The 24165-nt window shown below is 49.0% G+C and overlaps 1 protein-coding gene across 4 annotated transcripts in view; it reads right to left on the bottom strand.

The window, feature by feature from the left end:
• Window positions 1-24165, bottom strand: part of PTPRF (protein tyrosine phosphatase receptor type F) — a 374412-nt gene that overhangs the window by 33329 nt on the left and 316918 nt on the right. For 2 of the 4 annotated variants that reach the window (XM_058808942.1, XM_058808943.1), the window contains 8 exons: window positions 20308-20334; window positions 17979-18096; window positions 15189-15767; window positions 14467-14564; window positions 9012-9265; window positions 8176-8266; window positions 4994-5206; window positions 1800-1954 (listed from right to left, as the gene is read on the bottom strand). In XM_058808942.1, the coding sequence (XP_058664925.1) occupies window positions 1800-1954; window positions 4994-5206; window positions 8176-8266; window positions 9012-9265; window positions 14467-14564; window positions 15189-15767; window positions 17979-18096; window positions 20308-20334 (1535 nt within the window). The remainder of the gene's footprint in view (window positions 1-1799; window positions 1955-4993; window positions 5207-8175; window positions 8267-9011; window positions 9266-14466; window positions 14565-15188; window positions 15768-17978; window positions 18097-20307; window positions 20335-24165) is intronic. The other 2 variants (XM_058808944.1, XM_058808945.1) reach the window with 2 other exon arrangements.

Genomic DNA, 24165 nt, shown 5'->3' with positions numbered 1-24165 from the left:
GAATGGAGAATACACAGCCAACAAATAAACCTCCTATCAGAAGCACAGCAGGATGTGCAATGTGCTGCTCTGTACCAGTCCTCAAGCAAACTGGGCCATCTTTTTTGGGGAATGGGCACAGAACATAATTAAACTTTATCTCTGCCTCATTAGCCCAGTCAGGGAAACTCCTAAACCATCCTGCAGATCCCAAGCTACCCACTGCTGCTCAGCTTCAATTCATTCCCATTACAGACTGGGCACTGTGAGTATTACACAGACACTTTTGGGAGATAATGCCTCCTCAGAGAGGCTGGACAGCCAAACCACAGCATCACTCTGGGCACATGGGTAGTGCTGAAGAGGATATGCTGCTCTCCCATGGGTGAGGATGCAGCAGGGACACGGGTGCCAGCTCTGGGCACTGCAGGCCAGAGCTCCCTGGTGCACCCACACGACTCCGGGACAAGGCAAAGCTAAGGCAAGGTGGGAATACCTTCTATGGGGCACAGAAATCCCCTCTGGGGCCATTTTCTCTCATTAAAGACAAGCAAACATGCTGTTTCTTACAGTTGTCCAGTATTCCCTCAAAGCTTCCTCATTAGAGACTGCAGGAATGCACATGCATTCTTGAGGGAACAGCTCTCAGTCTGAAGTGACTGAGAAAACAAAGGAACCCCTATAACTGCTGTTATTGTCGGCGGTTTTTGATTTTTAATTTAATTGCAAAAGCAATCTGGGAAGTCTTTATGATGGAACTTCTCCCTGAGAGCTGTGAGAGGCTTGCAACTGCTAGGACGCTGATACCTCTGAGGAAACAAAGTCTTTGTAAACTCCTAAGGCTGGCATGCTCCACACTCCCAAAAACAAAGATGCCCCTTAGTAGCTTCAGGCTGGATTTTTAAAAAGGGAAATAGACTTGAAATTTTAGGAAAACAAAAAGATAAAATGGATTCATACCTTTCTTGCTTACTAGATCCAGGGAAAAGCAGGAACAGAAGAAAGGAGATGATCACTGACACAGAAAGGCACTGACTGCACATGCACAGCACAGCTCCATTAAATCAGACAACAAAGGCAGCTCTCTTCCCCAGCTAGAGAGACATATGTAAATAGAGAGCCCAGGAGGAGCAGAACCTCAGAGCTGAGCTGATAGAGAATGACCTACTGTAATTGAACAGGCTACATGAACACATGCAAATGCAACCCATGGCTCCTCCAGAGGATGAACAATCATCACACGCTACAGTTACAGCTGGAGCAGGACTGCTGTGACAGGCAGGAGGAGGTGTCTGCTCCCACAGGAGCACAGTGTGAGGGTGGTCCTGATCCAGCAGTCAGGACTGAGAGGCCCTAAGAAAGCTCCACTCTGATTTCAGCCTGGCACATCCATGCCCTGCTCCCACCACCAAGGTCATGCTCTTCAGCCAAAATTCACAGGAGGGAGGGCAGCTCCCACAGATGAAGCAGGCAATTTCTACAGAGAAACAGTACCAGAGAAGTTCCCAAGGCTGGCAATCCAAGTTGTGATGAGAGAGCAGTCAGACTGGCTTTAGGGACAAAGCTGCTCTCTTCTGTCCCACTGTTCATATTCTCCAGAGCCCCCAGCAGCTGTGTCCTGGGGCTGGTGTTAACTCCCTTCTGCAGACCCAGCCCTTCTGCTCTCTTACAAAGGAGCCTTCTGCTGTGCCAGGTAGAGACCTTCCTCCTCCCCATGCCACCAAGGACTGTCTGTCAGAGCACCCTGTACCTTGAAGGCCCTGAAGGTGCCAGCACCTCGTGCTCATGCCATAACTGCCATGTCCCAGACTGGATCTCACCTTTTGAAGAGAAGGATGGCAATGACAATGATGATGATCAATATCACAGCCAGGACGGGTCCCATCACCCACAGCATCTCTGGTTCATCCTGCTGCTTCGCTGATGCCACTTCCATCACGATCTCATCCGAGTAGGGGCTGGCTGCATATCTCTTCTGAACAGCACAGGCAGGAGAGGGAGAGAAAAGCAAGCATCCATTATGCTAAAGCAGCAGCTACATCCCTGAAATGCTGAGGTTTCCCCTTGCGGCTGGCTAGCAGAGAATGGTCACACTTCTCAAACGCCAGCAACACACCACAAGATACTCCCTCCCTTGAGATACTCCCTCCCTTGGCACCGGTGGAGGTCCCACTGTGGCAACAGTTTCTGCCTGCCCTGACACATTCTGGGTGCCAGCAATTCTGCTGCTGTGAAACATTCCAGTGCCAGCAACTTCATGGCTGACAAACCCGACCTGGAGGTGCAAAATTCAAGAAGCCCAGCTAAGAGCCCCTTGCCAGCCCTGGACTTTCTTGGAGCCAAGTCACAAGCTTCTGAATCCCAAAGAATTGCACAATGAGGCTGGCTGATGATTCCTAAGTGGTTTACAATACCTGCTGTGCTGATATCAACACATCTCTTCAGGATAGAGTTATATTAGGAAAACCCCTACTGGGTGAGGCGGGTTTTCTTAAAGGAATGAAATGACAGGAACATTTTCACCTGATTTACCTGATGTCTTTGATAAACAGACCTTAGAAAGAGGCTCATTCGTACTGGTTCCTTTCCCTTCTGCAACGCGGCAGCCCAGTGATTTATAACCTGAAGGGACAGCTTTCCAGCCCCACCAGCTAGACAGAATCAGCAAAGACCCAAACCCTTCCTGCAGAAAAATGACACCACGCCTGCTGTTCTGCTGCTGTTTCTAAGGCCTACAGAGCTGTGTTGCATCCTCACAGCTCAGAGCTGCTGGGTCAGAAGGGTTAAATGCTGCAAAAACAACTCCTTTCCACCTATTAGAGAGAGCCGGAGCTGTATCAGTTCCGTGCCTGTGGCTTTTGAGCAGCACCTGCTGCCAGGCATTAAGGAGTTAGAAAGCTCTGCTCCTGCCATAGAGAGTTTTGGTCACAGAAGAGGTGCCTGTGGATCTATAAATCTCCTGCTTTAAGGCTGGAGTTTAAATGTGCACTTCATGTCTTCACATATGTGAGGAGAAGAAAAGGAAGAATCAAGCCTGCTGCTGTCACACAGATGCACATCTTGATCTACTCTCACAGGTGCCCTTGATCCCAGCCAGGCTGGTTTCAAACATGTGTGGAGTACAGAAGATGCTCTTATCTGGGACATCTTTCTGGCAGCACGCACTAGTTCAGCATCCCAGCTGCTCTCCTCAGACTTATCAGCAGAGGTGCCACTCTCTGAAAAGAAGTGTGGGGGGTGGTTGCCACTTTGTGAAACCTTTCAGCCCTACAAGAGCCTGTTTCAATAGCTGAAATAGCTGCCAGCTCCTGGTTCAATGCTGTTCTTAGAGGATGTCTGCACAGGACCACTGCAGCCCATCAGACTGTTCCCACATCCCTGTGTCCAGCTCAAACAACAGGGCAGGGAGCCAGCTACAGCTCTGAGCACGGCACAGACAGGAGAGCCTGGGATTCCCCTTTCCTGGGCAAGGGGCTGCTCTGTGAGGGAGCAAACAGGCTTTGCCTGGGACTGCCCAGGAAGGTCCAGGTGCATTGGTGGGGGAGGGAAGGAGCACACACAAGTGTGCAGCAAGGTCTGACCATCTCCAAAGCTTTGTGTAAGAGGCAGAGATTCATATTTTTTCAGACACACTCTGGAGGCATTGCCTTCCAAGGGAAGTCAGATGCAGGAGAGATCAGAAGGACTGTTATCTCAGTGGCATTTCCAAAGGCAGACTCAGAGGCGCAGGTGCCCCTGCTCCCAGAGACAGTGTTTCAATCACATTCTCTCTGCTTTTGAAGAAGGGCAATGTTATGCTCTCCTGCTGACACTTAGAGAGGAAGCAATTTCAGAGGAGCTGGGTGGGGGAGACAGGGCACAGCCTTGGACAGTGCCTCATGCTCCAAATGAAAGCGAATGTGATGCAGCAGGGGATGCAGAAAGGTGGACTGTAGGAGCAGGGAATTTGGAGGTTTGTAGGAGCTCTGCTGCTGGCTGGTGGCTTAATAGAGGGTTGTGGCAGGTCTATGTTAGTGAGGAAATGATGATTATAGCTGGGATCAACTAGTTAAGGTCACCTCTTCTTGCAAGGGATTGTCAGGATTGTCATCTCAAGGCCTCTGCCTTACCTTGTTGTTAATCTGTGACTCTTCTTCCCTCACCAGTGTGCCCATCTTGCCACTAGAACACGTGAGCTGGATGAGTAATGAAGAACCTGACCAGCCCTAATTAGCCATTACAAGCAAATGAGGCTGAGGAAGGAAGCCACAGCTTGGAATCCAACCAAAGGATTTGGCACTTCTCTGTAATTTCCATTATTTACACACTGGCTGCTGCTACTGCTGCCACCACCACTCCTGCCCTGTGTTTACAGCTGGACACTGATGTCCAGCTCTTGCAGAGCTGCTCCTTGCTGATGCTCCTGCATCAGCCCCTCCCATGCCCAGGCCTGTGCGCTGCTGCTTTCCAGCAGGGAGACGTGCAGGAACAGGAATCCCCACACAGCAGGGAACTCTGCACCTTTGCCCTGCTGATAATCCACTGTGATGGGAAACAGGTTTGCTTTCTCCAGGTGTCATCTCAAAGTGAAATTCTGGGCAGAGAAGCGCCTGTGAGGGCAGGTTTGCAGGGAGAACACCCTGTTCACTGCAGTCACTGTGCAGGGTAGGATTTGTGGACAGTTTTCTACAAACACTTGAACCAAAGCAGAGTGAGAACCCATCCCAATCATGTGCCAAGGCTCTGAGCACAGCCTGCAAGCCAGAACTGAGCCTGTGCAGAGCGTGTGTGTTGACACTGTCCTCCACACTCATCTGTTATGCGGAGCACACGGTGCCATTTCCCTCCAAAAACACCATTTATCAAGTCAATTCCCACGGCTGCCTCCGCTCCTTCAGGCCAGCCATGCAGCCTCCCTCCTTCCTTCACAGAAAATGCTGTCATCCTGCCTTGCAGCAATTGCTCACCCTGCCTGCACCGAGCCCAGCCCAGCTCTGCCAGGACAGGCTGTGCTGTGTCCCCAGAAGGTCCTTACCGTGTCCCCATCCTCCAGCGAGGCCAGCACGAAGCAGCGATAGCTCAGGTCTTGGGACAGAGGCTTGTTGTAGAAACCTTTGTAGTTCTTCTCATCCCCCAGGGTGAAGGTCTCAGGCAGCACATCCACTTGAGCAGCAATGTAGGGCTTCAGTCTGTCTGCCTGGCGCCGCTGCCGCCTGCTCTGGCTCCCCTGGCTGATGGCCTCCAGCAGCTGGGGACAGACAAAGTGCCATCACTGCTGAGGACAGCATGGCACCACCTCACACTGCCACCTCCCTGGCTGCAGAACTCAGCAGGGTGAAGGGAAGGAGGAGAAGGTAACTGGGTTTGGTTTGTATCTGGTGGTACTAAGGAGCCAGAGGCAGGGATTATCCATTTAGGCACTGCTGGGCCATCTGTCACAGAACCTCACTGCAAGAACCTCCACAAGGATCTCGGCTTTGGAAGTGTCCTGAGTCCTGGGATCTGACATGGAAAATGTTAGGGCTGAGACAGCCTGGCTGTGACTGTCCCTCTGAGTCATGTATCCCAATGGGCTCTGAGAGAACCAAGCCACGTTCTGTGGCCTAATTATTGGTCTGGACAGCAGCTCACACTCTCTACAGACACTGTATGTGAATTGCAGCTGATGGTAATGTTCAGGGAAAAAGTGACATTTGCTGTGTCTTTTCCTTCTGCCAGTGCCCCTGTATCTCACCTGCTGCTGTGCTGCAGGCAGAGCTTTGTTTAAACCACACAGAATGGTAACAGATTCCACGGAATGTTCAGAGTAAAAATGGCAAATTTCATAGCCACAAGTTAATGAAAAAGGATACAACACACAAAAATCCAATTGCACTGCTAAGAATGACTCTCAAATGGTTAAAGATCTTTTTTTCTAATTAATAAAAATGAACATCAAGTTTGGAAGAGAAATTCTAATTTAAAGGGAAGAAGAAGGGATGAAATACATTTCACACAGAAATTTATCAAGGCAACATTGTCAGAGCAGATGGGGAACACCAGAGGGCTAGGGATGGTGATGTGCACACAAAGTCACACTGCTGAGCTGGGCTTACTCCCCCTGAGGAGGAGAAGCTGGGTAAGAAACCCCTTACTCTTTCCCCTTGATAGTCCATCCTTGTCCTCTTTCAGTACTCACATAGAAGCAATTTAGGAAAACTATACCTTGTCATACTATACCTTGTTATAGTAGCACCAGAAAAAAAAAAGAAATAAAAAAGAGGCTGGAGAAATCTTAGTTTCACAAATGTCACTGTAATCCCAAGGGGAAAAAGCAGAAAGATAGATTTTGGAGTGTGGAATTTGCTTCCTACACCCATCTCTTGAATCTGGCTGGGATTACAGCTGAGCTCTTTGGAGCAGAACATGCAGCTCTATGTGCATGTACACAAAACCACAGAGCTCTAATTGTGGTTAAGGTTGCTGGAGGCTTCTGCCACTTATACATGTAATGCACAGCAAAAGACTGCATCAGAAAACTGCTAGGCCTGCAAAGTTCAGATCCTGAAAAATTAGAAAATTAATACTGCCTGTGCAAAATTAATTCAGCTGTCTCATGTACGTGCATTGTGCTGCACCCCTGACTGCAGAGTCACAAACTATCTTTTCTGTAAGTCCTGCTTTGTTCAATACACAGGACAGACAGTGCTTAATCAAAGAGCAGATATTCCACATTTTGTTTTCTTCTTTGCATTATGCAGCCTGAGGCCTTGTTTATTGCTTACTATTCAAATCCAGCTCTGAAGACAAAATTAATAATTTCCTCATGGGCTTTTCTATGGTGCTGATCACTATACTATTACAAGCTCTTCACAAACATTAATGATCTTATCTTCCAAACACCCATATGAGTCAAGATAAAAGTGATTATCCCAATTTTACAGATGAAGAACAGAAATACTGAAACATTAATGTAAAAAAAAAATCCACTAAATTTGAATGTCAAATTGAAAAGACATCAGCTTGTTTTGTTTTTTGAGAAAACTTAGTATTTTCTTTATAGCACTGACTATATTCAGCTCCTATTGACTTTCTCTGCAGCTGAGGATGCTTAGGCTTTGCAAATGAGAGGTCCAGGATCTCAAACTGAGCACTCAAAACCATCACATATGCAAGACACTGGCTGCTAATGAAAATTTTGGCTTAAATAATTCGCCTGAGGCTGGGTGAGAGACAGAGACAGAAAGTATTTCTTTCCATAGCTTTCAACCATCTAAAGCTGAAGACCAAAGCAACCTTCCTCATGCTGGTCCTCTTTTCCTTGTGGCATCTGTGATGCTGGAAAACTTCTGCAATGAAAATATGCAGGGTGATGGTTCTCCATCACACAGCTGTGCTTCACTTGCAGAACAGAACCACAAATACAACTGTGGAGCTGGAACCTCACAAGAATGACTGTGTGGTCATGTAAATAAAGCCAAGGGCTGACTTGCAGCTTCTGGCTGTTTGTCATTTCTGAGTGCTTCAAGCTTGCATCTTTGTTATCTCAATGGATCTTTCTGTGTGTGACTTCTTGGAATTTTTCTTTTACACTTTGGGGGTGGTGGTGTGTGTGGGGAAGAAAGAGCCCACAAAGCCCTTGTGTGGGAGTCCCCTGACACCTGCACATGTTCCATGCCTTGGGTGTCAGAGCACTCCTGGCACAGCACAAGCTGCATCTTGGGGTAATGGCTGGAGAATGCTCCAAGCCTTTAACAAGCAGGTGTGAAGGGAGCTTTGTGGGTTTTGTTAGATACAAGAATGAACTCTTTATCTACACTGCAGGCTTAGGTCCTGTCCAGAGAGGGAAAAGCCTCCTGACAAAAAAAGCCTAATAAACTGAAACCAATAGTTTTCTCTCCTAGCTTGTTTTAAATACCAGCATGGTCGTTTAATCCAAAAAAGGCTGCAAGGACTGTACAACCTGTAACAGGGTCTGGCCAGAGCTCTGAGACACTCAAGTGTGGTCTCCTAAGGGGGCACATTCTGGGAGGTGGCTCCTCCTTAGCTTAACTCCAGCCTCCTTCCTACATAGTGTCACGAATAAAGGCTGAGGGAGCACCCATCCCACAGCCCCCATCTCTGATGTGCAGCCTGCACCTGTGTTATGGCATCCATGCTGCTGCCAGGAGGCCTGGGCAAAGTGTGCTGGGCTCTTTGGGAACCACTTCCAGCACAGCAGCTGCTGCAGGCTCCTACCTGGTCCAGCTCCATCTCATCAGGCGTCCGCCACCGAGCAGTCAGGGTGCTGGTGCTCTGGTCTGCTGGCACAACCACGATGTAGTACCACCTGGGAAGGAAGGATGGAAGTGTAAACACCGGACCCTGAGCCATCTCAGGCTCCCTGACCACTGGCAGATCTCCCAGTGGTGTCCCTGACCATTTGGCAGGTCACCAAATAATGTGTGCCATATGACTCAAGGATGACCTACTCCCTTCCCCGGCCTTTAAACAGCAGAAGAGCTCAGTAAGGAAAAGGCTGGTTTCCAGCTGCACCAGAGAAGAGAATATTGCCATTACCACTCATTAGGATAATGAAGATCTACAGACTGGGTTCCAGAGGCTGATGTAGGAGCTGTGAGAAGGACATTTATATAATCGGATTGTAGCAAGAACCCTGGGGAAATTGTGCTTCAGCTCAAGGATACCACAGTAACGAATAAGACTTCCACAAACTCGCTTTTTTAATCTCCTTGAGGCTTTAGGCATTATTTATTTAAAGGATATTATACAGTGTCAGAGAAAGTCCCTCCTGATCCTCAACTGTATTTTTGCCGGTAGCATCTGGAGTATACCCACCAGGGTGAGGGCAAACTGTCAGAGAATTGTCTTAATTTTATTACACATCAATATTTGCTCAGAAAAAGCCAAGACCATGATCCATAATGTGGGTAAATGCCTGCCTCTGTAACACAGCCTGCTTGGAAATTCACTCCCAGGTTACAAAATCCACATGTTGGCAGAGGTCTGCCCTGCCTTTCTCTCCCCACCCCTAGCCCCCCACCCTGCCCTTTCCTCCCAGGAATGGCACTTACCGAACTGGCACAGTGGTCTGCACCTTGGGAAGAGTTAGTGTGAATTTTCCTTCCTGTATGTACTTGTTTGTGGCGATGGGTTTGCTCTGCAGGACATCAGGAGCAGTGCGGATTGAGACGAGGTGCTGGAGCCCCCCTGCACTGCTCCCACGGTTCATTAGCACAAAGGAATAGTCTGTGTCTGGCTGGAGGTCACTTATGAGCTTCTTCATCGAGTGGCCATCCACCTCCACACTCTGGCTATTGTAGAGAATCTGAAACAGGTAAAGGACATGTTCATGCAGCTGGCAGCTGCTGCTGCAAACTCACACTGAAAATAGCAGCGCTAGAGATGACAGTCTGGCTCTGGGCCCTCCCTCAGGTGGTTTGGCTACTGTATGCTTTGTAAACAGCCATAAATCTTTAGCTAAAGAAGAGCAACCCCCAGCAGAGGGTGGGTGAGCTGTGCTCCCTGTGCCTCGCAGTGATGGAGCACAGAGGGGTCATCTCAGCCTGGGTGGCCAGGCCAGCAGTGAGGCTGGTGGTACCACATGCACTGCTTTTCAGTACCTACTTGGGGGAGGAATCCAGATAGCTGTGCCTTGCCCCCATGTGGAAATGAATGGGTCTTTGTTTCCTGTCTCACGAGGCTTGTGATGTAAAATCCTGTCTGCTTTAAATTGGTGTCACTCCCATGTCTGCCAGCTGATGCCTGGTTGGATGCTTAAGGCAGATCATCCCCCTCCCAGCAAGGTGACCGGGGGGTTACACGCCTCACCAATGATCTGACAAATCCGGCACAGGGCTCACAAACTGGTACCCAGGATGGCGGCTCTGCAGGTGTGACACCCTGTCGCCATGGCAACAGATGCTGGCGCCACAGCCGTGGGCAGGAGGTCGGAGCTGCTCTTCCCTGCCGTGCCTGCAGCGAGGGCTGTGGGCAGGGCAGGGCAGAGCTGCTGCTGGCTGGGGGCAGCCCCCACACACAGCCTCCCCTGTGGCCCCCTCAGCTAGCAACATTCCTCAATGCCCTGTTGCAGATATGCAGGACCCCCACCTCCCCCCAGGCACAGCAGCCATGGGCACTGATGGATCAGCTGCACCCAGCAGCCCATCTGCACTGGGAACCTTGATCCTGATCCTGCTGGAACAACTCCTTACCCCAAAACTCTGGGTGCTGCCTCTGCAAAGCAAGAACTCCCACAGTTCCCAGAGACAGAGACCAATGGGGTGTACACAGCTAGAGAAGCCATAGGTTGTGTCCCAGCTGTGAAAAACTAGCACATTTCTTTGCACCAGGTGACTGTCCAGCATGGCAGGGGAGTGCTGGATTTCTGACAGTGATGCAGAGACACAGCATGCCAAAAACTGGCAATAGTAGAGCTGGAGCATGTTAAACCATGCCAGTTACTAGGTGTTACAGGCAGAAACCCCATGGTAAAATGTGCTTGTTTCAACAGTGGCCTTGAAAGAGAGAGAAGACAGCTCTGTGGAAGATTAATTACTTGAAATAATTTTTCACCAGCTGAGCCCACTGTTCAGGCTGATGCCAGCAGCAAGGGGTGGGACCAAACTTTCCTTCAAGTCCCCTTTTCAGCAGGTGGCTGAACTCTACAGAAAGCTGCCAGCATTCTAGGACAAGGGCAGTTGATTAGCACTGCTCTAATGCTCAGTGTTGGAGCTGGAAGGAAAAGAGAGGTCCTGGAAAGAGATCTGAAGGACAGCAGAGCACAAGGACCTGGCTAGGCCTAGAATTTGCAGCTCAGCTTTTGTGCTACCCAAACAGCAACACCCACAGCATGCTTCAATCCTCTCCATGTCACTTTGCATGGAGATCAGGATAGGAAAAGAGCTCCAGCTTTGCTGTTGAGAAAAGACTCCTAACAGGAAACACAGCAGCAGAGAGAGGGCAGCTATGGAGAAGAGATGCAATCAATCTCATTTGTTGATGTGCTTCAGTTTTCAGGAATGGACTGTGAAAGTAAGCACCAAGTAACTAAAGCAACAGGTTTGCAGGGACAAAGGCCCTGCTGCTGCTCCACATGTGAGAAAAGCTGTCAAAGGTGGCATAGTAGAACAGCCAGAGAATTGTTTTCTGTTGTGACTCCTCTTGATAATATTTTCTCCCAGGTTTTAATTCCTTTCTCCAAAGACATGTGCATCAGCTGAGTGCTAAAATAAGAGAAAAATCAAAATGAAGAAATGCTTCTTGCAGCACTGGAATCAGATATGTAGTTGCTCTAACACAGAAGTATGTACACCAAAGACAGGACTACTAGACTTCAAATCATCTTAGCAGCTCTGCTGTCTGGACTAGCACCACCCCTTCCAATGACATTGCAACAGTACAGGTCTGGATACACCAGGTGCCTGTAAGTCAGGGTATGTTCTGGGGAACAGCAAGACCTCTCTTTCATGTGCTCCCACACAGATTTGAACAAAACCAAACTTCCAGCATTAAAAGTTATGCTGAAAGGATGATAAGCCCACAGAGTTCTGCTGCCTCTTGGATAAGATTTCTCATTACGAATTCTTCCCTAATAAAGGCATCACCAACTGCTTCTCAGTGTGCTCTAGGGAAGACACCCACCAACTGCCTGCACATGAGCATGTGCTGGGGACAGAGCCATTTTCCTACAGCAAGAGGAGGCAGAAGAGATGGTAAGCATTTCAGTTCAGTTTCCTTGCCTGCTCTGCACTGTAACTGGCAAAGACACAGCCTCCGAATCTAAGTGCTAACACCAGATGATGATTTTTATTGCCATGCACAGGAGTTTGCATCCAAAGACAGTGAAATTGGCATTTGCAATGCTTTCCTGAAGCATTCTCTGCCATCCCTCCTTTTCACAGCTGCTGCAGCAGTTCCACGGCCCTTTACCTGCCACAACACATTGTCTTCTCAAATGTTACGCACCATTAGTTAAGGCCTCTACGTAAACCTTACACCAATGTAAGGGCTCAGAGACAGTCATCCATGTGCAGCTGGAAGATGCCTGGAAGCTCAAGCAGGAATGCTATTTAGAGGTTGCATCATGGCCCACTGGTAACTACCAGAGTCAGCAGCAAATCTGGCCCAAGGGCTCTGAACTGCCAAACAGTGCTGACTAGCCACAGATTGCTGTAAAATGTCATCTCTGCTGCTCCTACCTACAGGAGAAGATTTGCAAAGTTAGGTGGGTCCAAATATCACTGCTGAAGTTCTCATATTTGATTTCAAGGCAGTACAGAATGTATTGAACTAAAAGATGAAAAGACACATAGTGTGCAACACTGGGAAAGATAACAACTCGATGGAAAAGTAGACAAGGCTGGAGTATTTGCAGGCAGGAGTAATTACTACATTCTATGGGACACAGTGTGAGAAAGCACTGCTCAGCATTCTCAGGGGTTATTTCCAAACCTAGATCATTATAATTTTCAAAAGGCACTGTTCCTTCTGCCCATTTCTAAAATACCTTGTAATGCTGCATTTAACCAATATATCCTCTGTCCCACACTTAAGTTGAAGAATGTATCTCAGGAAAATGCCCTTTCCCCAAGGAGAAGGTTGTATCTATCTTGCACTTTCCAAGAAAGCTCCAGAACAGCCTTTTGCAGGTGGAATAAAAAAAAGGAATAGTGCCTTTGCACCACTACAACTGCTGGGCAACATTTTACAAGGAATTTATCTCTTGGACCAGAAGAAGCTGTGAAAATCCCCCAAAGAGATCTCAAAACTTCATTATTGATTTGGCAGCAATGAAAAATCTTAAGGTCTCAGTTCATTCTCTAATAAAAAAAGCACCAGTCCTGCCTGTGCCTCACTATTCATTGTCGGAACAATATCTACTTTAATTAAATCTGTTAAAGTAGAGTATGACACCCTTTGGGACATAGATTTAGCATGAGACTGTTTATCAAGTGTAGATAATACTAATTGTTCCCATGGAGATTTATCTGCTATGCTAGTTACAGTATTATGCTCTGGCCTCAGCCTCCCATGTGCCTGAATTGGAGGAGAGAGGTGAACCTTGTTTATAAAAACACAGAATCCTGAAGGTTAAGGATTTCTTTCACCTGGCACAATCAACGATTTAGAGCTGACCCTCAGCTCCTGGCCTTGACTCACCTGTGTCTGCAAGTCTGGGAATATTCATAATAAGAAGGCACTATTAGAGAAATATCCTTCTAACACTCTGGTTTGCATGACTGCTCTTAGTTAACAAGTGGCTAATGCCATCTCCCATGTCAGCAGAGGGTCAACCCACAGCAGGGGCAGCCCCTGAATCACCTTGTGATAGCAATCACAGCTATGCAGCCAGGAGAGGAGACAGACAGGGCATCAGCATTGCATCCCTGGCTCCAGCCACTCCCATCCCTGTGCGATAGGAATGCTCCCAGGGTCACACTGTCCCTCTCCAGCACTGCACTGCCAGACAGCAATGTGGGCTTTGGGCCATGAGACAAGGCAAAATGCAGCACACTGGCTCTGCAGCAGAGTGCCAAGTAACAGGCTCTGTGAAGTTCCTTGCAGCCAGACATCTGAACACTGATCCTAATGCGCCCTGCATCTGGGAGAGCTTTGAATACCACAAGGTCTTCACAAAAGCCTTGTCTATTCAGCTAAACTGTATGTTAACAAGTGCCTGCTATTGATCAAGATAATTCAGCTTCAGGGTTTAAACAAGGAGAGTTAGTAACAAGGAAGGGGAGGTACTCACACACTTTGATGTGGATTCAGTTCAAGATTTCTCCTCATTCCCCTGGCCATGGATCCCCCACAGCTCATGTAGGCCTTGTATTTGCACTTTAGGCACACATGGCAGGGGGCAAGGAGAAAGAGAAGTCACACTGCTTCTGCCCCAGCACCTTTGCAGAGGCAGCAGATTGGTGCTGAGACTGGGAAGGTTATCTTCAATGATGTGACATGTTGGTCTTGTTTCTTAAAGGAGAGAAACTGCACTGAGATCTACACATTCCAGTCTTTCACCCACATAAGTGACAAGTACTGGGGGTCAGACAAGAGCAGGAAGGCAGGGTCATCAGTGTTGTCTGCAGTCTGCTGGATGACACCACATCCTGAACTGTACTGGTGAAAACAGAGCAGCATTCCTGCAGAGTTCTCTCTGTACTGACTCATTTTGTGCTGCTCACACTGTAAGACCTTCAGGAAGTTTGATGATGCTTCCTCTCTTCACTCCCTGAGATAATGCATCTGCCCTGATACTCTGAAGTAACTCATGAGGGTGATATGTATGTTTGAGACAGGACTTGTAAAAGGAGTTAGTTTTATTCACTAGCTGCTAATTTCTTGTGATTAAATCAAATTTATAACTTTTCACACCTCAGCTCCATGTCAGGCATCAGGACAAGCTTGTGTGACCACCATCATGGAACTACAGTGGTGAGCCTGACCAACAGGACCCAGCTGATGCTGCTATTCACTGTCCTGCTCACTACTACATGGAGCTCCCTGCTCTCCAAATCCCACTCTTACCTTAAAAGGCACTGCAGATTTATAGGAGTCAGGCACTTCCCAGCTCAGCAACACAGATGTTTTCATGACGGCATTGACACGGAAGTTCTTAGCAAACACTGGAATGAAAAACAAGGTATTTGAGCACTGCAAAGCCAAGTCAGAAGAGAGCCAGGCGGCAGCTCGACTCCAAGTCTCTTTGTCTAACTCAGCAGCAGAGGTCAAAGAGTTCAGCTACAGCAGAGAAGTAAGAAATGAGGAGAAGAGAGCAGCAGCCTTTTACCAAATCTACAGTCTCCAGAGGAGTTCTGCTTTTTGACTACTTTTCAGCATCACAAGAAAGGAAGTTGTAGGCTGAGCTGCAGCCTTTCTCTATCCCCACTCCACTCACACTCCCTTGGCCCTTTGTCATGATCAAACAGCTAATTCAGGTACTGGATCTGCAGATGATCCTACTCAGCCACCTGCTCCAGTTCAAGCAAGAGCCTTTCATGTACAGATAAAACATCCAAGTGTGCCTGTGGATGCAATGAAGGTACCACCAACGTCCCTCTCCCCCCAAATGGCAACTTTAGAAAATCTTTGCTGAGCTTTCCCTCACTGAAATAGTTTTAGACTGGGGAGCCACACAGTACCTGATCACACCAGTCAGAGCAGAGGGGAGCGAAGCCTCCTGAACCAAAGCAAAGATCCCTGTCCTGGAGGCAGAGCTTCCTGCTGGGGTTTGTTAGAGGGACACTTACCTTGCTCTACAGGCATGGTCCGGGACTGGATGCTGGGGCTGAGTGGCCCAGCCCCCTTATTGGTGCGGGCCCTCACTTTGATGTCGTAAGTGGTATCAGGTTTCAAATTTGTCAAAGTGATACTCGTGTCCTTGGTGATGTTAGCCAGGTCCTGCTGGCTATTTATGTCCCTGTATACCACTGTGTAGTTGACGATCTTGCCGTTCCTTTCTGCCAAGACCGGGGGGTCCCAGGCAACTTCTGTGGTGGACGTGGTGAGACCCACCACACGCAGGTTCTGCGGGAAGCCGCTCGGCACATCTTCGGCAGTTGTGATCTCCTTCTCAAACTCCTCTCCTGGGCCAGCTCTGTTCTTGGCAGACAGCCTGAAGAGGTATGTGGCCCCCTTGTGCAGGTTGGTCACTGTGTAGTGATGGTCTCTCTTCCCGAAGTCTATCGTGTTCATTTTTTCCTCATCCAGCCGTCTGTACTGCAGCCGGTAACCCAGCAGCTCCCCTACCATCTCCTTGGGTGGGTGCCACTGGATGAGGGCTGTGTTCATGGCTGTCGTGCTAATCATCATGGTGGGCTTCCCCGGGACTGCAACATAAACACACAATGACCATCTATAGCCTGGGAGGAGGGAAGAAGGACCGCCTCCGTGCTGCTCAGTCCATGAGGAGTGAGGAAAGTGGGAAAGTTCAGACAACAGGGTGAAGAGGATGACAGACAACTCACAGGGATAGAGGCAGACTGACCCTAATCCGGTGGCGAGGGAAGCTGGAGCCAGCCAGCTCTCGGTTGCCATTTTCCCACGTGCTGCCACTTAAACTGGAAATAAATTCAGCCATATCCAGCCCCAAAATTCATCCCCTCTTACAGGAAATGTTTAAGGTACCTCAAAGCATCATATTTATCTCAGAGAAGATCTGAATCCCGTCCTCCCAATCAGCGGTCTTCAGACACTCCAGGCAGTGCCCAGCACCAGGCCATGCTGGCCCTGAGGCACTGCACCACAAGGGACACCCCGAAGCCCGATTCCAGCACCCTGGTCTGTCTGGAGGCAGACAAATTTCATCCTGAAACCTTGCAGTTTTACCATCTGCAGAGGCAGCGAGCAGAGCTGGGTGGGCTGTTTGCCATCAGAATATATTTTGGTTTAGTTGAGAAGCAGATTCATGATGTCAGTGTTGATGGGAGAGGTGAACACAAGCGTTCCACAGGATTTCTGCTTATGCTGCACAAGTCAAGGGGTGTCGCCGTCACTGGTTAGGAACTGATGGCTTTAAATTGATGGTTTAATACCTTGATCTCCTTCAGTTAAAAAAAGGATGCGTCTTCACATCAGCTCAGATTTGTAAACAAATCAACTGATTGGGAAGATACTCAGAATCAAAGGCATGGGGCCATAGATATGAAAAAAAGAAGAAAAAAAAAAAAAAAAGAAAAGGGATTGCAGCCAAACCTAGTTAAATATCCTTGCAGATTTTTGAAATGTGTGAGCCCACAGTCGAGCACGAGAGAAAACTGAATTTGCCAGAATGATGCCCGCTTTCTGCCATCAGAGGGCGACACCAACGCTCCCCTTTGAGGTCATGCCCGCAGTGGAGCCTGTACAAAGATCCTGAGAGCGGTTTTATAGGTATCTACGACATATAATTACATTGCCATTGCCAGTGCCATCCTCCTTGCACTCATAATACAACGTCTAACAGCAGCTAGTATTAAGGGACACAGTATTTTCAAAGCTGATTCCAAATATTAACCTTAAAATGTGCATGATAACATGGGAAGATCCACTGTGATTTACAGTACAACACTGGGATGTTTAGGAAGCTCTTCCTGTTTATAGGACAGCTGTAGCAATTTGATGAACAGAAAATACATCATGGCAAGGCACCAGGGAGACAGCATTTGAGATTGTGACAGTGGAAACTACCTCTGGAGCTCCCCATATGCAGTGCTGAGGAGACAGCAAGCTGTTCCTTGTTTAAAAGCACCAGGAACAAACGCTCTCGGTTTGCACAAGCTGCATTCCCATAATAACAACTGGTAAACGCTGTTCCCGTGGCTGCTGTGAGGAAGCAGCAGGATTACTGGCTGCAGGACAGGCTAGTGAGTGGACAAGACAGTGTCAACTAGTTGGTACCACTGCCAAAGGCAAGCTTGACCACACCTGGAGGGAAGGGCCAGATGACTCCTGGGTGCTCCAGCTCCAGGCGCAGGTATGACCTACTGAGACAGCAGAACCAAACCGGCTGGGATCACCAGGACCTAGAAGTTGTGTCTGCAGCACTTCTGTGGCATTCCAGGTTTTACCATGGCTCTAGGAGCAGCCAGGCTCAGCCATGTAAGCAGTATCAATGGCAGAGGGGAGCTGAGAAGCCCCTCTCAGGAGCCCGCTGTGCCAAGGGCCCTTCCAGGCAGCACTGCAGTCACCACAGGAAGCAAGAAATGGCACTTGCCTAAAGGAACAAGGTGAGGACAGGCCAGGATTCCAAAGCTGAGGGAGAGCCTGGACTTTCAGGCTTCCTCTTCCCAGGTCTCTGGACTATGCAGATGAGCTCAGACCCATGAGTTTCAATGTTCTCTCACCAGCCCTGGTAGAGTATCTCCATCTGTTTGCTGCAGTTTGCTCAGGTGATCCAGTGGCAAAGTCTGTTAAGCACGGGCTAGAGATCACAAGAGTTTGTACCTCTGCAGCATCTCCACCCCTCTTGCTTCCTCCTGGCCTTGGCCATGCTCCCCACGCACCTCTTGGGAGGTTTTACCATCACCCCACGAGGCTGTGACACTGCTCCCCACACTCACCTGCCCCTGTGGTGGTGATGACTTTGGGCTTGCTGCGGGCACCATCTCCTTTGGTGGTGTAGGCAGCAACTGTGACGGAGTAGGTGGTTTCCGGCAGCAGGCCTCCAATGACTGTCTCCTGGGAGCACATTCACGAGGCAGAGAGGAGGCAAACGAGAAGAGTAAATCTTTGTTACTGGAGTGAGCCAAAGGAAGGCACCAGGGTCAGTGTCTCCAACAGCAACACACTGACAACACTCCCTGGCTCACACTCATGCATCGTGCTCAAACACACATGTTGCACAGAGCCAGCAAACAACTGCTGCCACTCCAACACTCATGTGTCTCATTTCAACCCCTGCCTTTAACACTTGGCCTTTCCAGGGACCCACCAGCAACCCATGTCAGCAGCTCTGCTCTCCCACGGCTTCTGCCAAGAGGGAGATCTGATCCAGATCTGGTCCTGTGTGAAAGCTAAGTAAGAGGACTATGGAGCTGTGAACCAGAGCAAAAGTCAGTTCACCTGGCTGTGAGAACCTCTTAGGGGATAATTCCAGGGTTTTTAAAGTTGTGTCTTGCAGCAGAGCCGTGGGGAGCACAGGGAGGCAGTGCAGGGGTGGGGGCCCCGGGCAGGGAGCACCTGCAGCTCTAAGCATTGTGCTCGCCCTCCTTGCCAGGCACTGGGTTGCAGGGATGGGATAGGTCAGTGCAAGGCCCTGGCAAGACCTGGAGGGAAAACCTCCATCGTGGGAGGTCTGGGAGGGGGGCGGACTCACAGGGTGCATCCTTGCAAGCTCTGGCTTCCTTTGGGCAGGAGGAGGGCATGGCTCGACACTTCAATTTGAGATCAAAGAGAGGAGCACCGCTCCTCCCTCCTGGCCTCCAGCAGCAATGTGACTGGTGCCAAGCCTGGCTGGCCAGGCCTGTGAAGGAGTGAGCTCAGCAGCTCCCAGCAGCTTGGGCAGGTACCCCTGAGCAGCGCGCATCTGTGGTGCTGTGGGAGTGTCTGGGCCATTAGCACTAATAACCCACTGGGTCAGGGAGCAAGAGATGAGCAGGCTGGAGAAGGGGCTGGGGAAGCTTTTGGAACCGAGGCAGCGGCTCCATGTTGGTTATTTATCCCTTCAGACAAGGCGATGAGCAGAGATGGAGCGGGTTAAGTTTGAGCTGCTGAGAACAGGCAGCATGAGCACTGTCAGAAGCTGCTCCAGGGGTATGACCCCTGCCCAGGGGATCCTTGCCAGACTGAGGGCTACCAGGGGTGCCTATGGTTGCAGCCACTCTCCCATCACTCACTCGCACAAACACCCATGCTATTAAACCTGCTGATTTCCAGTCAGTGCTGCTGGTTCAGGTTCCCTGCTGAGGCTTACTCATCCAAATCACCACATTACCATCGCAGAACCAGCCAGCCCAGAGAAGTATCAACAAGCACCAACAAGAACCCCGCCAAAATCACCGTGTGAACCAGAGTCCGACCCCAGTCCGCCCCTGCAGCAGATGGTGTGTGCGGGTGAGTGGCCGCGCAGTCCCACCGGGCCAGTGGAGCCGCGGGAAGCACTCTCACAAAACCTGCACACTCTGAACGTCCCAGGAGAATTCACTCCTCCCAAACCCATGCAAAGAGAAGTTCTCACGCGGAAGCATGCCACCGGGAGCGAAGCAAGCAAGCTGGGAGGAGGAGAGAGACGAGGGATGGATGAAAGAAGGTCTGATTGCATAATGCAAACACAGTGCTGTCATGACACAGCCACTCCGAGCAAGAATGCTCTGCATAAAGCAGGAGGAGAAATGCATCGTGCTGGGGAAGCTCACAGTAGGGCACGTAATTGAATTGCTGACTCTAAAAAGGTCATTTTCTAGTTTGTTCCTCCAAATTTATATCTCAGAATTATGTGGGGAAAAACTGGATTTAACTGTTTAAATGTGATTGTTTTCTTATTACTATCTGTGTTTCAACCAAAGGTCATGGTTGAGGGGTGTAGGTTATTTCTCATGACTACGATCAATGTGGTTTAAAGATTATGTATCTAATTTTACCACATAACTTGGTGGGCCAACTACTGCAGGATGAGTCTCCTGAGTTGATCACTTGAACCTGCCTAAAACTACACTGCAACAAGCTGGAAATACAGATTATAGGAAATGTCAATTGCTTTTCTGCATTTAGGAGCTATCTAAATGCCAATTTTTTCTGGATTTGCTGCTTGTAGAAGGTGTCACAATGTGACTCTCCAGCCTCATTAAAGGAGTGAAAGGAATGTTTTGACAGTACTGTGTCTACAAAATTCACAAATCGATTTACCAAACCCCTCTCTTCCAACCTGGAATTCACACAAGTGGTACTTACGTGGTCGACGGAGTCCTCAGCTCTCCACTGACGAGGGAGAAAGGAAGGAGGAGAGAAAAATGGAGACACAGAATTTTAAGGGGCAACGTGTAGGAAAGGGATGACAATGACGACAACAGCAGGGGTTAGCAGAACTGGGTTGGGGGAATTACAACACTTATACACAGAGGGTCACTTGACACAGGCTGTGTCAAGGGAAGAAATGGCATAGAGCAATTTTTGACATGCTGCTAGCCTGAGCAATGAGTCTGAGATCATTCACACAAACAGACAAAGAGCTTCCTTCTCACTCAGGGGGAGAGCCCCCGCTTACTTTTTGTACTTTGCAGTACTTTCCCCTTCTGACTTTGTTTGCATTTTTCTGCCTCTTCCATGAGCAGAAGCAAGAAGGGACAGGTTGTACCAACCAGGCTCTGAGGGTGACTGCTGCTTCACAAGTCACTCACAACAGCTCTGTTGCCTAATCTCCAGTTTCTGTTCTAGTGATCCTCCAGTCACCATCTCTTGTTGAGAACCAAAGACTTCAACACACAAAACAGAGGCACTCTCTGCAGGGAAGAACCAATACAGCATTTCTAGAGCTTCTTTTTCCTGTATCATTTGCAAAATGCTCTGGGGACTTCACAAAACCACAAAGTGCCATCTGTCATCATCAGTGCAAGAGAAGCTGAGATCTCACACAGAGCTTACACTAAGCTGCTCCTCTCCAGCAGTGGTGTGTGGTTTGGAGAGAGGTTGAAACTTGTGCATGTACTGAGGAAACAGCTTCTCACTCCCAATTACACAACACCAAATGGCAAACACTCATTTGGCAATAGCAGCCCTGCAGGGAAAGCTTCTACACAAACTAATCCCCACCAAAAACTCACACGGATTCCTGGCCATCCAGGCTCAATACAGGCTCTGAACTCTTCTGGCTGGATTTGGGTTGCAGGGCATCAAAGCTGAGTTGGGTGGAGAGACAGCAGAGACTGGCTGCTGGCATGCATGCCCACAGCAGTGCTCTTTGTGGTTGGTGCTCCAAAGGAGGCTTGCAGAGATCACACAGAACTCTCTCAGCCAAGGTGATGTGTTACAGCTCACGTTACTAAATCTGCCTGGGGGAAGCACCGGCCCATGGGTTCAAGCACAGAGATGAAAGTGAAGATAGGTATTATTGCCCCTGATTCACAGTGTGAGACCTGGCAAACCTTGCTTCTGAGCCTGACCTGCCAGCTGTGAAACTGCTCAGATACCAACTTCCTGAGGACCCTGGGAAGCTCAGTGAACACTGCTGAAATGTTTGGGAAGCTGCAAGTGTAACACAAGCACTAAAAGGCATCAAAGATACAAGTTGCCTTTTGAACTCAGGCTATTTGAGGTGGCTTTCGAAGGCAGCAGCCTATCACAGTGGCATAGTACTCATCTCAGCAGTAAAATACATGGCATACTTTCAAAATATTTACTGTTTTATTCTCTAAATTCAAAAAAAAAAGAAGCTGTTGGAGAAATGTTTCTCTAAGATTTTATTATAGTTCACTTATTAGGTGCCATGAAACTGCAGTACAATCATTCCCTAAACCATCCTAACAGTAAATTTCAGCAGAGAGGTCAAGTTCCCCCTACATGTTTTTTATAAAGCCAAGACCCTCACTATGTATTACGGTCACTAAAGGCTCTCTTTCCACACACCCTCAGTACCTTTTCCACAGCTGCACACTTAGCTGAACCCAAGCCATTGCTGTTTATGTCCCACCCGTGCCAGCCTGCCCACACCTCAGCCAGCAGCCACACACTCCTCCCTGCTATTTAAAAGCTGGCACAAGTCCTGCCATAGGAAGGATCCCAGGCCTGGTACTCACTTTTCCCACAAAAGCATGTCCCTGTGGGTGGAACACCCAGCCTGCCTTCATGGAGCTACAGGGGCAGAATGTGATCCCTCACTCAAGAACAACAGAGCAGAGCTGGGCTCAGGAGGCCTCTCACAACATAGCAGGGAGTTTATCATGCCCTAGGATTTTAAACTGAGTGTTTAACGCTCAAACTCTGTTTGCTCTAATGTTTCAGTGGACTTTAATCTTGCATTAGATCAGAGTGCAAAGAAATGCCTTGAGATCTGTGCTGGAGTAACGACTGTGAAAAGCCAGGCCTGCATAAATACCTTGGTAGAAATTCAGTTTCATTACAAAAATTTAATCCACAGATCAAAACATTTCCTTCCTTAAACTAGCTCAATAGCTTCTTAACTGTTTAAGGTTGGTCAGTAAGACAAATTGATCTGAAAAGCCCAGGAGCAGTCATAAAAAGAACTGAGAGAGGGCTGTGTGCATGAGGCAGGATGGCTCTGGGAAGTGCTAAAGCTAACAGTGTGTATTTATGGCAGCTGCAATGCTTAAATGTTTCATTTTACACTTCAACACAGCACAGTCATGTCTCACCAGGGAACGGCTGTTTTCCCTGACCAAGGCTCTTGCAAAAGACAGATTCAAGCCCTCAACAGTCCCAGCTATGGGAAGCCAATATTGGTTTTCCTGCAGATCCTTCTCCTCTCTTCTTCAGTGACTGTGGTGCAACAGTGGAACTCCAGACATAAACTCAGTTACTTGGTCAATGAGATGCAGAGGGGTCTGAGGGTACCAGAACTTCATCTTGGTCCTTCACTGAAGTGCCTCTTGGATGATGCCTTACAGTTTTGTTCCGCTTAGGAAGCAGAGAACATCCCAGTTCCATGCCAGACTCCCACCTAGACAAGTACACACGTATGAGATGTTCCAAGTACATTTAGAGAAAGGTCCTTGACTATCACACCACAGAAGAGGGAGGCTGTAAATTCCTGTGTTGTGCCTGGGGTGGGTACTGCTCAGGGAGAATTGAAGTCTGCTTTCTCCTTTGATCTCAATCCAATAGCTTGAAGTGATTGCCATTTCCTCTTCCTGCTCTTCTCGAGCAAGCTGGTGGGATGTGCACTTAGTTTGCATGCTGGTTGGTGAAGTGCTGCCTGCAGAGACCACACCACCCTCCTGTGAGCCTACAGCCCTTCTTGTGGGCAGCACGTACCTCTCCTGTGCCATGACTCTGTTTGCACAGCAGCAGGAGGAGGTGGCAGGAAACTCTTCTCCACAAAGTCTGAAACTCTTCCCCACAAAGCCTGACCTCTGTGTAGCCAGCTGTCCCGAGCCAGTTCTGCAAAGTTTTTTGGGCAGGCTGGATCTGCAGGGAAGGTGGGGGTTAAAGCCAACTGCCCCTCCTAACACCCAGCAGCTGCCCAGAGATTGGAGACCAAGGAAATGAGGTGGGCCCCCATCTGCCCCTGTCAAGCCTAATGCCTGTGTCCCCTGGCCCTGCTATCCCTCGCTCCCTAGAGCTGGTGAGGACTTGAAGTAGTGGTAGAATGCAGCTCTGGGCTCCTTTCAAAAGCCCTCTCTTGGTGCCTTCTGCAAGCCCCAGGGCACAGAGATGAATCTTCTGCCATCGCCCGCCTCGGGACCCGGCTGAGCTGTGACAGGCACGGCCCAGGCAAGAGGAGCTGCAGGTACCTGATCCAGCTCTGCAGCTGCACAACCCTGGCTGCTCCTCCACAGGGTAGGGTCACATTAGCTTGTCCATCAGGCTGTCAGTAGGAGGTGAGAGCTCAGACTGGAAGGCACACAGAATCCTGACAGAGGTAATCAGTCACAGGCACAGCCACAGAGGGGAGGGAGAGGCCTCAGCTCCATCACAGGACCTTCTTAACAACTGATTACTCTGCCGAGGCAGGAGGCTGTAAAATAAAATGTGATCTCTCCAGCACCAGGGCCCCCACGTCTCTGCTGATGTTTCAGTCCTTTCCGCTCAAACGGTTTTGAAAGCTCCGAATCCACATTATCTGCATAGCTAACA

Source organism: Ammospiza caudacuta, chromosome 7 (assembly GCF_027887145.1).
Source record: "Ammospiza caudacuta isolate bAmmCau1 chromosome 7, bAmmCau1.pri, whole genome shotgun sequence".
Taxonomy (NCBI): Eukaryota; Metazoa; Chordata; class Aves; order Passeriformes; family Passerellidae; genus Ammospiza; species Ammospiza caudacuta.
This window is presented reverse-complemented; position numbering and strand designations above follow the sequence as displayed.